Source organism: Schistocerca piceifrons, chromosome X (assembly GCF_021461385.2).
Source record: "Schistocerca piceifrons isolate TAMUIC-IGC-003096 chromosome X, iqSchPice1.1, whole genome shotgun sequence".
In the NCBI taxonomy this organism is placed as follows: Eukaryota; Metazoa; Arthropoda; class Insecta; order Orthoptera; family Acrididae; genus Schistocerca; species Schistocerca piceifrons.
Genome location: NC_060149.1, coordinates 446,417,279 through 446,436,115, shown reverse-complemented (window position 1 = coordinate 446,436,115; position 18,837 = coordinate 446,417,279). Strand labels below are relative to the sequence as shown.

The 18,837-nt window shown below is 39.4% G+C and overlaps 1 protein-coding gene across 1 annotated transcript in view; it reads right to left on the bottom strand.

Moving 5' to 3' along the window:
• Positions 1-18,837, bottom strand: part of LOC124721545 (cytochrome P450 4c3-like) — a 173,931-nt gene that overhangs the window by 94,664 nt on the left and 60,430 nt on the right. The window contains exon 4 of the mRNA XM_047246573.1: positions 5,488-5,673. Within this exon, the coding sequence (XP_047102529.1) occupies positions 5,488-5,673 (186 nt within the window). The remainder of the gene's footprint in view (positions 1-5,487; positions 5,674-18,837) is intronic.

The following is an 18,837-nucleotide window of genomic DNA, read 5'->3' as shown; positions in this document are numbered from 1 at the left end:
GGTCACGTCGGCTACTGCGCGGGACCCGGTCCTGCGTCAGGTGATCGGTTTTATTCAACGGGGTTGGCCGGACAGGACCAAGGGCCTGGCATCGGATCCCCTTCGCAACTACCATGCCTTGCGCCTTTGTCTGTCTGTTCGTGATGGTGTTGTTCTTCTGGCTACGGATGGCGCATCTCCACGGGTCGTGGTGCCAGCCTCTCTTCGCAAAGATGTTCTCACTGTTGCATGAAGGCCATTGGGGGGGTTTCTCGGACTAAGTCCCTGGCCCGCAGGCACGTTTATTGGCCCGGTATTGATTTGGACATCGCCCACATGGTCGCTGCGTGTGGTCAGTGTGCTCAACAACTGGCTGCACCCCGTACAATGCCCTCTCCGGGGCCTGACCCGGCGCAGCCATGGGAACGGGTGCACGCTGACTTTGCCAGCCTCTTCCTCGGCACTTATTGGCTGCTGTTGTTTGACGCCTTCTTGAAGTTTCCGTTTGTTCGATGTCCGTCGCCCACCACTGCGGCGACGACGCTGGCTCTGTCCAAAATCTTTGCGCTAGAAGGTCTTCCAATGGGGAGGTCGAGTGCCTTGTCCGCACTTTCAAAAGCCAGATGAAAAAATTCCTTAGTGATTTTTCCACAGATGACGCTCTGTTGCATCTGGGTGATCGCAGCCCTGCTGAACTCTTGCATGGCCGCCAACCGCGCACTCTACTCCACCTGCTTCACCCTGTCAGGCCTTGTACTGTGTCCCCTAGTGCGGGAAAACATTCTATGGGTGCCAACGTGTGGGCATGAGGGTATGGATCTCGCCCTAAATGGATTCCAGGGGTGGTCAAGGCTCTTCGCAGCTGCTGGCTTTGTGAAATACATACAGACGACAGCATGGTTGTTCGCCATTACGACCAGATGCGCCCACGAGTGGTGGCCACGCCAGTGCCACTGCCCCTTCCTTCGCCTCCACCAGCCCGGGAAGCTAGTCCTGTCACTGCTGCTGATCTCCCGTGCGTGTTGCTGCAGCCGACATCATTACCGCTTCCGAGTATGCCGGACCCGGCCCCGGTCGTGACGCCACCTTCTCCGGGACCCATCTCGCTGGAGCACACCCCCCAGGTCCATGACACCTATGGATGGTGCTCCAGAGTTTTCACCCATCATCTCGTCCAGGAGGCACGTTCCACGCACGGGCTTCCGTCCTGGACATTTTTGACCGTACTCTCGTGTTTCTCCACGGGATCTTCTCGGGGCCTCCCAAGAGGCCATGGATGTCTCTGTGCTGTCCGTGTCTCCCAGGAAGTGAGTGTTTTTCTTCAAAAGGGGGAAAAGTGTTGTGACAGTGCCACGACATTTAAGAGTGCCGCCACTTCAGTACGCGCAATAGGCGATAGAGGCGCTCTGCAACTCAGCTGAGCGCGGGAGTGCCACCTACCTACGGCGCCGGCCGCATGTCACGGCACGGCACGGCAGTCGAATGACCGATACGGAATTGGTAGCATGTAACCAGCTATTGTTTCTACGTTCTATATCCGTGCAATTTATTAGTGATTAAAGGTTATAACAAATAGTAACTCTAATTTTAGCCATAAACTCCTGATATAGCTGTAAGCCGTGATGGTATGTACTGAGGCACAAAATTAACATTGAAGTTCCTGACTTACTGATGAGAATATTTCTCAAATATTGTCATAAATTCTGTGCCTGAGAGGGAAAGGGGCATAAATCTAATTTCAGCAGTTTAACCTTAACCCTAGCATTACCAACGTATTTTTTGTTACATGTAATACCAATGGGGGGGCCTCAAAGGCCCATAAAGAATACCACAATTTATTTTATCATAAATCAAGTTTATTTACTTCTGATACCTCTAATAACAATTCAAAATGCTTAGACATTGTTTTTGTATACGGGATAATAAAAGATGTTATTGTAATAGGAATAAAATGAACAAATCACGAGATTCAGTTTATATATTTTTTGGAATAATGTTTCAAAATAGTGTTTTCTTATAAAAACGACTTTTTTAATTCGATACACTACATGAAGCAAACAAAATTTACTGTCTCATTCTGCAACGCATTTTTCACACAACACTGTCTTCCTGCAGTGTTTCCCACAGACGTGTTTGTGGCACTGAGAGCAGGTAACAGTTGACTTTCCCAGCTTGTTGTACTTGATCTTTTTAGATGCAGCTTCTTGGCAGCATAGGTGGCACCGTCCACGTGTTCCTGGTTCTGCTGTTGAGGATGATGGTTCTACAGAGCAGCTGAGCTTCCATTGTGTGATGCTTTCCATTGCCATTATTACTGGCTTCTGAAGTCCATACAAATTTTGTGCCCGTTTATCTACTTGAGATCTTATTAGTTCGAGACCTAAGTTAGTGATAAAAACTCTTCTGCGGTTTAGCAAATTCTTTTTCCAATTCGGAAAGTTGAGGAGGAAGAGTGAATATGCATTTATTGCTGCTATGTCAATGAGTGTGTAGAAGAGGGACAAAGGCCATCTTCTTGTTCCTCTCTTTGTGCTGTAGTGTCTTGCCATCTGGTCTATGGTGTCCACGCCTCCCTTTGTAGAATTATAAAAAAGATTTATGTTAGTCTTTTTTGAGTCTTCATTCAACACCCCTTCTGAGTGATAAGTTGAAAGCATCAACAGCAGTCGTTTTGGCTTCTCGCGGACTAGCGTTGATGCAAGAGTAACTGGTGGCCTCTGTGTCTGAGGGTCAGTATAAGCAAAGATGGAAGAGTGTAAACTGCGGCCAGTTGTAGTCTTCAGCTCTTCAGGTATGTGTCGTCTGTTAGACTGTAGGGTGCCAACAAGTCTGAGGTGAAAATCATTCCATAGAGTCTCAGCAAGCTCCACTGAAGTATAGTACCGATCTGTGGTAACATTACGGCCTGATTTTTCAATAGGTTTTATTAGTCTCTTTACAATTTCCATCGGTCCATTTGAATGCTGTGTATTTCCTGACTTGCCTGTATAGATGTCCATGCTGATCACATATCTAGTCTCAGAATCAGACAGCATTCGAATTAGAATGCCGTATTTTCCAGGTTTTTCTTTTAGAAACACCTTGAATGGACAGCGACCACGGAACAAAGACAACATCTCATCCACTGTTGTATGTAGACCAGGAATGAAATACAATGGAAGTGAAGAATTGAAGCTTTCAAAAATTTCTCTCATTGGAGCAAACTTGTCAGTCTGGCGATGAATTTCTCTTGGGTTCTTATCATCAAACCTCAATATTTTAGTCAATTCGAAAAATCGGGTCCGACTCATTGATCCATAGTACACTTGTCGGCCCTGAAGCAAAGACCATAAATCTTGGACAGGTATCTTATTGTCATGATTTGAACCCATGATTAGCAAGAGTCCTATATAACAAAATAACTCATCTTCATCTGTGTGCTGAATACCTAGTCGAGAAGCCTCTTCATTTGAGTGTAGTTTTATTAGATTCATAATTTGAGGTGTAAAAAAGAGCTCTATAGCCTCTTTCGGAGACGCAATTCTTCCTTGTTGTCCTAGCCCCATTCTTTCTCGCACTATATTTTGTACAGAACGCCGATATTGTCGAGATGGCTTTGTAATATACTCTCGTCCACTTTTTGCAATGAATTTATTACATTCCGTATCATTATCATCTGGTGGATTGGCTTCAACCTTATCTTCATTCTCAGACGATGAATCAGTTCTAATTTCTTCCACATCATCATCCACTTCACTTTCCTCTAAATCTGATTCGTTCAAAACTTCTTCTAGCACTCTTTCAATGGAACTATCACGTAAACGATGTCTACTCATGTTGCTGGTTCAACAGCAGCAGAAACACTGAAAATAACAATGGTCTGCTTCATAATAATATGTCTGAAGGCAACAATGCCAAAATTCGTTTCATGGTAAGAATTTGAAACGAGAGACTCAACCTCGTAAATCTTTCCTTGCTATTACCAACGGGTGGGCTTCTAAGGCCCACAGAGAATTAAATCAAGTAAATGAATTTTAGTTACATTTTTATTCCGAAATTCTGTAATGACTCAATAGTACATTCAATAACGAACAATTACCTTTGCTTTCAAGTTCATATATCAAAGGGTGTGGATACAACATAGAAAAACTGAGTCAGTGGGCCTCCGAGCCCCCCCCCCCCCCCCCCCCCCCGTTGGTAATGCTAGGGTTAAGACCATGTTTATAATACCCACACACTACTTCATTTGTGGAAGAAGAGTAGTAGTTCTGCTCAAGGATGTACCCAGCAAGTGGCAACAGAGGGCAATAGTCCAGCCCCCTCCCCTCCACCAGAAAAAATCCTCAAAACCCAAACTCACATCTTGCTCCACAACACAAACATACATATCATTTTATCTGTTTGAAGACAGCCAGAACATGTAATGGATACTGGCTAGTAGTGCATACACCCAGAGCAACTTTGTATGCACCCCAAGCAACTTGATGGTGTGCTTTCAAAACTATTTCATCACTTGCATCACAAAGATCCTGCCTTCCATCTCAGATCCTGGATACACTATTGATTCTGCACCAACCCCTGGCTGATTCAGGATTTGTTAAGAAGCTGCATATTCTTTTAAGATAACTTAAATTGGCAATGGGCTGCAACTGATCACCATCCTTCTTGACAAATGATGCAGTATGTCAGTGTTCCAAATATGTTCTTAAACATAAAATGCTGAAATTGAATTTATGCTCCTTTACCTCTCAAATATAGAGTTTCAAGTAAAATTTGAAAACTGAAGTAAAATATAGCACATTAATTTTGTGATCCAAAGTAACTATTTAATTTGGGCACAATACTGGGAAAGCATCACAAGCAGACAATGACAAAACATAGAAATGTTATAACCACATGCAAAGAGCACATGAATTAACAGAATGAACATATAAGAAAAATATGACTTGGTAAAACATTGAATAATGGCAAGCAGATAATATTAAGTCAGTGATAATGAGTGGCTATAATCCCACAGCTTACATTCACTGTCCTTCATGTTTCTCACATAATCTATTGTGAAAGTTGCCCATTACATTTCTTTGTACAGCAGACAATGTGAGTCAGTTATACCAGTCCAGTTCAAAATATTATGTACTATCTGTTACTTCTCATTTAACTCTATTTAGTTCCTATTTCTTAATTACAGGTCAAAAACTTTGAAAGATTTTATTTTGCACAAAACGATATACTTCAGCAGAATTTTAATAATTTAAAAATACACTGAAACTGAGCAACAAGTGATCAAGAAGTTATCATTACCCATGAGTAAATAGGTTTTCAAAATACTGAAAAAAATTGAAAATGTAAGTCAACTTTAACTTGTATTATTCTTAAAAACCAGGTTCACCAAGAGTAATTTTGGTGAAACTGGCTTTTAAGAACTATATAAAAATCTGGGTCTCCTCATTGGTTGACAACATGTATATCAAGCTTAGTTTTTCAAAATATGTGACTTGTCAGTAATCTGAATATAAGTTGTAAGCTCACCACATATAATATCCAGTGTGCAGGTTGTCATGTATTTGAAAATATTCACTGTTGAACCTGGAGTATTTTCAGATAATTTATTCACCAGTATTCTACTGTTTTTATTGAATACATGTACGTAATCCTCCAAAATTTTGAAATGAAATGCTGGTGTCAGTAACTTCCGTCTTTCATGCCATTTGGTACCTGTAATAAAAAATTTTCATAATCAGCATTAAACATTCATTCTAAGTTGTCTTTGGTTTACTCATACTGTAATGAATACTGATACTTATGGAATAGATAAGTTTAATTTTTATTGCATATTTTTTGTCTTCTACTCATAATCTTGAAATAAATATTTCAACAGTGTTTGATACTATCACTGCATGCAAATAGAACCCCAGTATTCCAAACTGAGTGTGTGGCCTGTTTGGAAACAAAAATGTTCAGCTTATCCAAAGAAAATGTACTGTATATATACAAATACAGCTGCTGTATTGGATTACTAGCAACAAGGCAACATAGTTTGCCACTGTGAGAAACTGGCAATGTTGCAATGTGAGGAAGTGACAATGTTGCAAATACAATGCATAACACTTTACAACAATACAACTATGTATCTGATTGCTGCAGGAGTGTTCAGAGAAGTTAAAGCACAGTTTGTTTGGCTGCTGTTAACAAATACCATACATACAGTACAATGAATAAATTAGGATGACTTATACAGTACTGTGTTCATGCTTTTTATTCATAAATTAGGTCAATACTGTACATATAAAGATGCTATACTGTATAGTACAATGTGAAGCAAATGAAAACATATTTCTTGTACATTAAAGGAAAAACTGAAGGTGCTTAAGTGGCTTGGCAATAGGGGAAGTGCTACAAAACTGGCTATTGAATTTGGTGCTGGGAAAGCCACTATCAGTGACTGAAAAATAATTGGAGGAAAATTGAAAGCTTCTGCAACACAGCTGGTGAAAAAACTTTGAAACAATGCCACAACTCCACCATGTCACTGTATGACAGAACTGATGAAGCAACTTTCTTGTGGTTTAGTCAAGAAATGCATTGCAGCTGAACAAATTTGTGAATGGTGATCTAACATTTACTGCTACGTGTATTGGTTATATCATTGGGAAAAGAGACATGGGATACGACAATAAGTGAACAAAAATTATCAGCCAATGTTGCCATCACAGATGCATTCTTAGATGAATTTCCTGACTTAGTGTTGTCAGAAAACTACTCACCGGCCGGCGCCAAAAAACAAATTACTGCTCATAACAATTAGAAAGTCTGTAATACCACATGCCATAAAGGACATGAATATGAACACTCTCCCTGTTTATTATGAAAATCAAAGTAAAGATTCAATGACCAGTGCTCTGTTTAATGAGTGCTTTGAGGAACAATTTGTTTCCTCTGTCAGAAGATTCAAACAGAAAATTGTTTGCCACCTCAAGCTCTACTTGTGACTGACAATGTTCCATCTCAGGCTTCAGAAATGAAGCTAGTCAATGGAGACATGAAAACTGTTCCCTACACACCATGAAATGTCACTTCTATCTTGTAACAAATGGATCAAGGTGTGCTACAAAATCTAAAGAGGAATAACAGAAAAAAAGCTTTGACGATTTCTAATTGAAAGAGAGGACTGTTTCATCAGAGAAAAAATGAAAAACATAACAATAAAGGATGTGGCTAGCTGAGACTAGAGACAATGTGAGCAAAAATTTAATACAAACATTGCCTAAGAAACTGTCATGAAGTCTCACATTTAAAGAAACCCCCAACATTCTGACATCATAGAATAATTATATCCTTCAGCTTGCTCAAGAAATCCTAGGGTGCAAAGATGCAGGGGAAAATTGTCTTCAAAGAAGTTAACTTGATTCCTGAATGGGATGTTTATTCCACTATGCCTTACGCTATTTGGGCAGTGCAGAACTCCTCTTTGTGCAAAAACAATCATCGATGATTTTTCCAGTATTATTCTCTTTCCATCTAATTTCTTTTGCTGTCTCAATGGAATAAGTGGTCAAATACAAGGAAAGATCACTAGTGAATTGTAACATTTTTCAACATCTTGCATATACACTATGTACAGGCAGGGACTCAATATGGCTCCCTGAGGCAGGTCCTTGTCAACTATCTGGGGCCTGATGGCATTCCCACTAGCATAGGATAATGATGCAATCTTAGAGAGTCCTCCAGTACTTGTCACCTAGCCATTACTGCAATTCAAGGGGAGAATAGTGTTAGGTCTAATGTAGATTTTTTTCTCCCAGGAGCTATAACCATTGTTGGACTGCCATCACTCATAACAGTCAGAGATTTATTATCCAATAATGCGAGGACAGATTCATACATGCAGTGCCAACTGATGTTGTGAGTATTATAGTCTGCACATAATGTATACTGATACTAAAGATATTGACTAATTGAGTTCTGGTAGTCAGTGGTCGGAATACAAAGTTAAGGCTGTTGGGTGGTGGATTACATTATCTCTGACCAGAATTGCTACTACTCCTCCTCCTCCTCCTCCTCCTCCTCCTCCTCCTCCACCACCATATCAAGCAGCTCCATATGTAGTACAGCCTGGGACTAAAAATTGTTTATTCAACTGGATCCATGCTTCTAATACTGCTGCAGCCACTATGCACCTCTGCTGTAACTGTCTGAGTAAACTTTTTGTCTGAAATAACAGAGCAACTCTTCTACTGTAAAGTGTTAAATTCCTTAACTTTAAATTAGTAGGTTATCAGTCAATGATTTTATTAATGGCAGCTGTATGTTTCCATCACTTCACATTTGCTCTGTCCAGTGAAACCAGTAAAGTTTTTATGGTAACAAGAAAGACACGTCATTACAATGCCACAGTTTTTCAGCTAGAATATCACTGAAACACAGAAAATGTACAGCCTGTGGTTCTCCTGATGGAGAGCATCTTTTACTTAAGATCACATTTCCAGAAACTCCTCTTTGATTAATTAACAATTGGTGTAGATAATTACAGCCTCTGTGATTCCTGTGTTTGCTGGGCATTCATGTTTCCTGCCTATAATTCTACTCTAGCGGTTTGTTGACGTATTTCATTATTATGAGGACGTTTTTTTCAACCTCTGATCAGTCACAAAACCGAAACCACCGTGATTATCAAAAACGTTTTATTTGCTACTTTTACGAGGGAGCCAAATCTGGGCAATATGGTGGGTTATCAGACAGTTCTCATTGAAATAGCTGCATAAGCATCATTGTTGCACCTGCAGTGTGTGTCTGTGTGTCTGAGCATTGTCATGAAGAAGGAAACATGTGACTGTTACTTTATGAGAGTTGCATAAAATCAAGTGGAACCCCTCAGCAGGCACTTCACACTTTGTGCAAGAGTCTGTTGTTCTAAGCATCTTTACATGCTTATTGTGTTCTCATAACTTAAAAGCTTGAAATTAATTATGGGTGCACTTGAGACACTGTGCAATACATCTGTGCCAAGATTCATTAGATTTTCACTTTTGTTTTGATTTCATGACTGACTGAAGGTTCAAAAGAAATAGTCCCCATACTGATGACTCTGGGAGCCTCTACAATCCATTCTGTTTGTTTCTGGTGCAGCTCTTGGTGGAAGATGGGATCAGAGCAGAGGGGGGGGATTGAGGAATCCAATTCCGATTCCGTTCTCATTTCTGTAAGTCGATATGGGTAAGTATTAGGTACGTTAATATTGGCAGGCACAAGGAAAACTGAACAGCCTGAGAATACGTTCCATTACATAGATAATTCTCAGTGTCTTTAAAGCTCCAGTTGTGAGCTGCTATTTCATTACCTCATTTCCTAAGTAGAAACTGTCTAAAACCATCATTATTAGATTGCCCATTAACTACTACTACGTGTTCTTATATATTTCTTTGCTTTCAATTTCAGCCATTGCCTTCAGTCTCAGCTGATCATTTAAATTACTTTTATTATAAATAGAGTGGTCCACCACTCGTGATCTCGTGGTAGTGTTCTCGCTTCCCGAGCACGGGGTCCCAGGGTCAATTCCTGGTGGGGTCAGGGATTTTCACCTGCCCTGAGATGACTGGGTGTTGTTGTGTCATCATCATCATCATCATCATCATCATCATCATCATCATCATCATCATCATTCATTCCCATTATGGTCAGACGAAGGCAATGGCAAAACACTTCATTAGGACCTTGCCTAGTATGGCGGTGCAGGTCTCCCGCATCGTTCCTCTATGCTCTGTCAAGAAGCGTGGGACTTCATTTCTGTAAATAGAGTTATAACTTGTATCATCAGTTTACTTTCTGGGTAAATGTTTTTCTTTCCACACATTGTCTTCCTATTTGTGTTAACTAATCTCATTTCCACCATTTTTTTTATTTTACTTGTAGTTCTGTAACAATAAATCAATGATTAAAATATTTTAAAGTCAGTTTTTATTTCTGAGTGTTCTTGACAGAGATGTCACAGTCTCTTGTGTGTTAAGTGATGCTGGATGGTCATTAATCATAAGAGATATTAAACACATTAGTATGGGATGATGGCTTTACATGAAGGGTGAAAGAAAATATGAGACCAGTAAAGATTCTATGGCAGCAGGAGAGACATCACATTACAATTACAAATGAACACAGCTTTCCTTATGGATAAATATGGACAGCTACTTGGAGGCAGTAGCACTTAGTACATGGGTGAACTTGACAATGTCTCCTGCTTTGCAGGAGCTGCCCACTGTGATCTGCAGCTGCTAAATAATCTACATCGTATTGGACACATCACACAGACCACCTGACCTCACGTTGGGAGTCAGTCAGACAATAGAAAGACTGTGTAAGTTAAATATGTGGTAGGTAAACATCCAATATGCTTAAAAAAGTTTGTCATAGTTTCAAGGAACAACAGTCACATAAATCCCAATTGGTCTGATTTGTTCATTCATCATTGATTGATTCGTTCTCATTCTGGACCCATCAAAGGAGCAATTTATAGATTTCGTAACTGGATTTCAGTACACAAATCACAATTGAGTGGCATTTGGGTAAAAGCATTGCTAAACTACAAAGCCTATATGATAGGGATAATAAAGAAAATAACAGAGAAAATGGAAATATAATTAATAAATAAATATTGTCAGGAGTATCATGCTGTAGTGTGCTGAGACCATACTATTTATAATAAATAGTTTATTTTTTACTCATTTATCCATGTGTTGACAATATGTGTGATATGGATATCATCAAGAAATACGTGTAGTTTAACTGCAGATGCTCACGAAGTATTTATTATATTATGTTACACTTTCATATGGTTTTTGTAACTATTCCACAGAGCATATTGTAAAATGCCTTTTGTTTATGACAATTACACATCTATGACAAACATTTTTGTCATTAATTTGCATGCCATTTTAAGTAATCATTGACAGTAAGGTAACATTTCTGTAATAAATAATTTTTCACAGTTTTCCTTGTTATACAATTTCCCTGCATTTTAGAGTACAATGGTTTGGACTTTAAGTCTGTTCTACTTATTGAGATGTAAATGCTGGTTGTACCTTCTCCCCACATATTTTATTAATTTGTTAGATCACTATTTGACAGGTATGTTCACATGGAACTATCAAAATTCTCACTGCACTGAGCTGTCTGGCTATTTTTTTGTTACCTTTTTGGGAGTTTAAAGATCATTTGAACATTCTGAGGTTATTTCTCAGAGAGTGTAGCATATTACAGTGATTCACATTTCAAGTACCAGTATTGTATTATAGGCCCTACTTGGCCCACTGCAGATATGAGACAGCAAGATATCTAAAAATTTTATGCTTGTTATGTTTTCCATAACAACATTTATCACCATGTGATTGATATTATTGCAGCTTCCTGAATATCTGGAAACAAATACTTTCCTAATACTTGTGGTGTCCCATTTGTCTTGACCACCTGAAATAGCTTTTTGTTGAGAAGCAAAGTAAAAAAATAGAGCAAATGTTGTTTAATTACTAGTGAGACATTAACCAGAATAATTGTCTTTCTTTTAACTGCTTTCATTACAGAGACACAAACAGCAGTATGTCTTTGTACCTAGAGTAACGTAACTCATACTTGGCTGCAGTTGACAGTAAACAAATGTCAATTCCAGCCAATGTACGAGTTATGTTACTCTGGGTACACAATGAAAATGCACACTGGTCATTCAGTTAATCATCTTCAGTTGAAAGTTTGTGTGTGTACAGTGTATGCAAAGAGAAGGTGGAAAAGCTATTCATCTGTAGGGAATGTCAGTATGCATTTTCCTTGTGATTCCATTTGTTAACTATCAACTCCAGTAAGTGAATGTATCCTAGTACAGGAGATTTAAAGTTAGTTTTGTGTTACATTGCCAATAGCATCATGTTTATGTGAAAGCTACTGTTTGTGTGAATGCTACACTGTGATACATTTTTCAACAAGTCTTGCGGAGACAAACTTGATTACCAAATAAACAGTATAAGGTGCTATTTAAAAGGGACATACTGCTGTTCATATTTTCTAATGAACAATTTACAAGTTAGCCACAATCTTGCTGGTTAATGTCCCACTGGTAGTTAAACAACATCTTATTGATAAATTTTCATTTTGCTTCTGCACAAAATGTTATTTGGGGGATTAACGTAAACGGTACACCCTGTAAAGCAATTATATTCAATAGAATTTAAAGCATGGAAAAAGATTTTTATTTGCTGATGACAGTAACATTTAGATAAGTGATGAATCACCACACATACTAATGGACAAAGCTGAAGGAGCACTCAGTATTTCAGACATTTATGCAGGTGAATGAAAACCATGCTTGAGTTCTGTGGGAAAATCACAGATATATATTGAGAACACTCTGCTGACAGAGTTCTATGTTGCCGTACACTGGACTGGAAAGGTGTCATACTGTGTTACTGTATACAAGGACTGTCTAAAAAGGATCCGAACTTTGATTTTCCTGCGCAGAATAGAGACGATAGCACAGCACCACTGTACACTGTCAAGGAAGACCTTTACGCGCATGCGTGAATTTTGTTCCCACCTTCCAGCGCATCAGTCACTGCCTGTCGGTAACTGAGTGAGGTAATAGACAACATGTTCATTGGACTACCAATTCCCTCGAGATGACTGAACATATTGAACAAAGATACTGCATCAAATTTTGTCAAAAGCTTGGTGATTCTCAAAGTGAAACAATTTTTAAGATTCAGCAGGTGGTTGGAAAAGATGTGATGGGTGCAACACAAATTAAGGAGTGGTTCAACCAATTGAAAAATGGCCGCACATCAGCAGAGTGTGACCAGCTTCCTGGCAGGCCCCAAACTGCTCGCAGTGCAGCTGTTGTTGAGAGGGTGCAAAATTTGATGATGGCAGATCATTTTTGACCATACAGGAAATTGCCCAAGAGGTTGGAGTGAATAAAGATACTGCACATGCAGTTTTGTGTGATGATCTGAACACGTGCTGAGTGGCTGCAAAATTCTTGCCCAAGTTGTTGTTGCTGGAACAAAAAGACCTCCGTTTTGACATTGCACAGGACCTTCTGGACACCACCAACACTGATCCTGGGTTTCTGAACACCATGATAACTGGAGATGAGTCATTGGTGTGTGGGTATGACCCAGAAACAAAAAGACAGTTGTCACAACGGAAGCATCCCAAGTTTCCAAGGCTGAAGAAAATGTGGTAGGTGTGGAGCAAAATCACGGTGATGCTAACTGTCTTCTTTGATGTCCGTGGAATTGTGCATCACAAAAACGCACCTGAAGGACAAACAGTGACAGAGGACTACTGTGAAGATGTCCTCCGGTGACTCTGTGATGCAGTTCAGCACAAAAGATCAGACATGTGGACTGTGCCTCCGAAGCAGTCATTCCAAAATCCTCAGGACAGTCAAAAGCACTGCGCTTCCATAGGTGGGGTAACAAACACTGCTCAACAATCACATGTAGGAGTGCATCTCTGCATAGCATCATGTGTTCGCCAACTGCAGAGAACCTCGCAGATTTTCAGGTAGTGAGGGTAAAGTGTCACTAAATTATTCATGATGGTTCCACAGTTCCTGAATATCATAAACTGTTTCACTAAAGTTAAGTCATATGGGAGATCATTAGCAGTATTTCTGGGAGAGGTGGGAGGTACCCAATGGCTGCCTTAATGTGAAATGAAGACTCCAGACCTACCTGCAGGATCTGGAAATGGACATCAATCAGCATGATTGCCTTCATTGTAGCTTTGCTTTTTACAAAGATATGAACAGTGGTATGACTTTTTTAAATGCCACCCTGTATTTTTTGTTCAGTAATTCATTTCCTCTCCTAAAGACCTATTAAAAAATGTACCACAGTGTACCATTCACTGAAACACAATGTTATTAATTACATAACACAACATTGACGTTGATGCTCCAGCACTTAGTGCAGGTACTCAGAGTAATGGAAAAAATCCACATGCTGAAATTGACAGAGGACAGATGTAAACATTAGTAGAATGCACACCTATCATTCCATTAACCATCATCAGTTGAAGAGTTGTGTCAGTTGAATGTACACTAACAAAGAGAAGGTGGAAATGCTGCTTATCTATTGGGAATGTGAGTTAGCAGAACAGTAATTTCTATATTGTTTTCTTATGTACAGGTACATTTAGTACAGTAGTGTAGTCCTTTTAAATACTGTTGTGTAGAGTAGGCATACAGTAAAGGCTGACCTTCCTAGAAATAGCATTGGCATAATGTCTCTTTTATTGTGGTTGTTGTTGAAGGTAAGCAAAATGCTGTGCAGGCAGAGGAACTGTACAGAAAGTGATATTCTGGCAAGAACCCACCTTCCCGATGGATGTTTTCTCACCTTGTTGCGACACTTCAGGTAACAGGAAGTTTCAACCCATGACAACGCACTCACACTGACAAAGCTGCCAAAGTTACTGTTCTTGCTTCCATTGCTATGAATCCACATGTGAGCACAATACAGCTTGAACACGAGATTGGCATTCCTAAAACCAGTGTACATCGTATTCTTACATGTCACCAGTTCCATCCTTACCATGTACACCTGCTTCCAGAATTGCATAGGAATGATTTCCAGAATTGCATACAGTTCTGTCAGTGGTCACAGTAGCAAATTCTCACCAACTTGAACTTCTTCTCCAATGTTCTACTTATTAATGAATGTTCCTTCTCAAACAAAGGACAGGTAAATACAAGAAACATGTATTATTGGTCCAGTGACAACCCACAATGGCTTAGACAGGTGGAACATCAGCATCAATGGAGAGTTAACGTCTGGTGTGGGATGCTTGGTACTACAATTATTGGCCCATATTTCATCAATGGTAGTCTAAACAGCACAGCATATGCCAACTTCCTCAGATGAATTCTTCCTCCTCTTCTGGATGAAGTGCCCCTAAGAACCAGAATGCTTATGTGGTATCAACATGGTGCATGTCCAGTACATAATTCCTTGCGTGCACATAATGTTCTGAACCAAAGGTATCCTGCTAAATGGACTGGTCGAGGAGGAACAGTTACCTGGCCTGCTAGGTCTCCTGATTTAAATCCTCTGGACTTTTTCTTTGAGGATACATTAAAGACATTGTCTATCGTAATATTCCAACAACTCCAGAGGACATGCAGGAACGTATTGTGCTTGGTTGTAATTATCTTCAGCAGGCAACAATGGACGCAGTAAATAATTCGTTCATTTAATGAGTGCATCAGTGTACTGGTGTCCACAGCCACCACTCTGAGCACCTTTGAATGTTCTACTCCTGGGCAATGTTACAGGAGAGTCACAGTCAATTTTGTGTTATGTTTTTACTTGGTTTTCATTTGTTTTCTGACAACTCCAGCAAGTGGGTGAGTCTGTGACCCCAGGATCAAAGTCAGTGTTGTGTTATGTAATTAATAATGTTGTGTTTCAGTGGATGGTACACTGTGATACATTTTTGAATAGGTCTTTAGGAGAGGAAATGAATTACTGAATAAAAAATACAGGATACCATTTTAAAAAGTCAAACAGCTGTTCATATCTTTGTAAAAAACAAAGCTACAACAAAGGCAATCATGCTGATTGATGTCCCCCTGATGACTAAAGAACATTTGCTTGAAACATTTTATAATTTGCATTTGGACAAACAGCTATTTATGGTGGTCAGGACAAATGGGACACTCTGCATATATCAAAAAGGCCTACTGAACTACTTGGAGGCACAATATCCTCAGACAGCTCCATGAATGGGGCTTTTGAGGATTTCTTCGGATTTTTATAGAGTTCTTCCTTTGGCTAGGTAATTTTAAATTTCTTATTCAAGATACAACTTTAAGTGTGGCTCTCTGTCACATAGTTATTAACAGAGTAACATTGACAATTATAAATCCTGTCCAGATTTATTTATGGAAACTTCTCCATCTTCATCTCCTCCTCCAGTTTAGCAATAATAACTTTTCAGTTGCTGCTGACTACTGTAAGGTTGGTGGAATGGGTGGAGAGGAGAAGTTCCAGTTTCCCAAAGAAGAAGTCTATGTGTCTCCTTTTTAACCATTCTTATTCTGTTTTTAACTTTCTTGAGTTGAGGTTGAGGGATATTCAGGTTTAAAAAAATTGTTTTTCAGAGTATTTGTGAAATTTGCACTTGATTAATGGTGAATGGTATTTGGGTCTCCAAGATCTTCCTTTATAAAAATGTTGGACATGGTGCATCATGAAGAAATTAAGCTGGCAACTGCTGCCATTAGATCCTGCTGGTGAGCTTCTGCTTAGCATCTGTCAACAACTCATTGTGGTGCAATGGCCTATATACAACATCCACACCAAACATACCTGCATGCCTTGTTGCTTGCCACCAATGGAAAATTTTTTAATGATCCACAGTGAGCAGTGAGGCCATATAGGATTTGCTTTTTAGAAATGAGTGTAGCTGATCTTGAAAACTGAAGCAGGTCTTCACCTTGGCTGCTAAAGAGGTCCAGAATTACTATAGATTTGACAAATACTAAAAAACACTGTATTCCAGATTTTTACCTGCCAATCTTTGTCTTATACCATTATAGACAGGTATCACGGTTTTAAAACAGTGTATGCTGGTGGTTAAAAATGAGGTGGATCCCTTGACTGTGCGGTCATGTTTTCAGGATTGACCTTTCCAATGAATATACTACACTTACTACAGATTTTAATGAAATCCTGACAGCACTGGAGCAGGTAAGATGTCTTCAGAGCAAAGAGTTTCTCACCTGTCTCAATTCCCTTTAGTGCCCTATAAGCATTGGGGCCAATGTATCCAGCTGAGAAAATGATTCAGTTAGTGCAAGAGAAATTGCTCTGTCTTCAACAGCAGAAGAAGTAGCAATAATTATGCTGGTTACCAGGGCACATGGAAATCTGGAAAAATGAATAAGCAGACAATATAGCCATGGACACCTGTTCGGAACACAATGTGACAATCCGCAGCACAGTGTCATTTCATTGTTGAGTCACAAAGCCATACTACTGCAGGAGGAAGACTCACTCTCCATGATGGACAATAAGCTATGGTCAATGAAGCCATTTATCTGACCATGGTATTCTGTATACCAGTCACATCAACAAGATGAAGTAACCCTGACCCACTTGCGAATAGGGCACTTTCCCCTGACACCTGGCTTCACACTCCACTAAGAGCAAGATAACCCCCCCACCTCCTCACCTCTCCATAATGTCTATGGTGTACAAATCACTATATGGCAAATTTTAACTGAATGCATTTGATATTGTAATGCAAGGGCAGAAGCAAATTTAGATGATGATCTGACCTCTATTTTAGATAATGAAAATACAAGTATAGTATGCCTAAGCTTTTGGGCTGGAGATTTCAGTGTGTTGCACAGTGGCTGACTCATCCTTTTTATTCCAGCAATCAGTTGTCTGCTATACCATTTTAAATCTTTTCAACGAATTTCCCTTTCTACTATAACTTTTTTTAAACTTTTGATTATTGCTGACAAAATGTATGATTTTTGTATTTCTCTCTCTTTATTATTTGACCACATTTATCTACACACTTCTGTCATAGAATTTTAGTATGGGCACTGGAGTTCTTACTGTTGAGTGCCCAAAATACATTATCATCATCATCATTACATTCACATTTTTTCAACTCTTCCATAAAAGATTTTTGATTTGAACTGTTGGTGATGTTGTGTTTTATTCCAGATCTTTCACCATACTGACCTTCACTTATGAGATGTACATCTTAATGTACTCTGTGACTATTTTTCTTCATAATTTATGTTCCTTTGTAAAATAATGGAAGTAATGAGATGGGTTTATAATTTTATGTATTCATTGGGACACCTTCCCTCTGGACAGGCAGGACTTTGCATGTTTCAGGATCTCTAAAAACAAAACAAAAAACGGTTCAAATGGCTCTGAGCACTATGGGACTTAACTGCTGAGGTCATCAGTCTCCTAGAACTTAGAACTACTTAAACCTAACTAACCTAAGGACATCACACACATCCATGCCCGAGGCAGGATTCGAACTTGCGACCATATTGGTCACGCGGTTCCAGACTGTAATGCCAAGAACCGCTTGGCCACTCTGGCCAGCTCTAAAAACAACATTACTTGAAGTATCATATGAGTTTTCATAGCGTTTGTATAGTCTTGCAGCATGCATACCGGCACTTCATCTAAATTCTGATGGGGCCGTTTTTCTGTTGTTACAAACAATTTTGCTGAGTGCCTGTGCAGTAGTGGGTAGAGGTAATATTTGAGTTCAGTATGTATTTCAGTGTTTATATTTATATGTCAAATATCTGTTGCAGCTTCAGTCTAGGCTCCTGAAGTATTTATTTACACAATATTGCTAGTGGTCTTATGTAGGAAACACACTTTGTTCTCCTCGACTGTTCCCACTGTTTCTGTGGCATCTGAAACTACACTATTCATCTTTGATACGGTAGTGTAGTAGCTGCCACAAAACTGGCAAAATGCAAATTTGTGCATTTCACATGTTTCTTTACATATATAATCTGACTTCTGGTATTTCAACTGAGCAAAAGTGAAATCATGTGTGTCTATGTCTACATCTACATGTATACTCTGCAAGCCATTATGAAATGCAAAGTAGAGGGTACTTCCTGTTATACCAAGTATTAGGATTCTTTGTGTTTCATTTGCATATGAACTTTGGGAAGGATGATTGCTTAAATGCCATTGTGTATTCTGTAATTAGTCTAATATTGTCTTTGTGGTCCCTGCCGGAGCAGCACTTGGGAGACTGAAATATATTCCTAGATTCATGAACCTTTGTGAGTAGGCTCTTATGGGATACTTGGAATTTATTTTTATATGTCTGCCAGTTCAG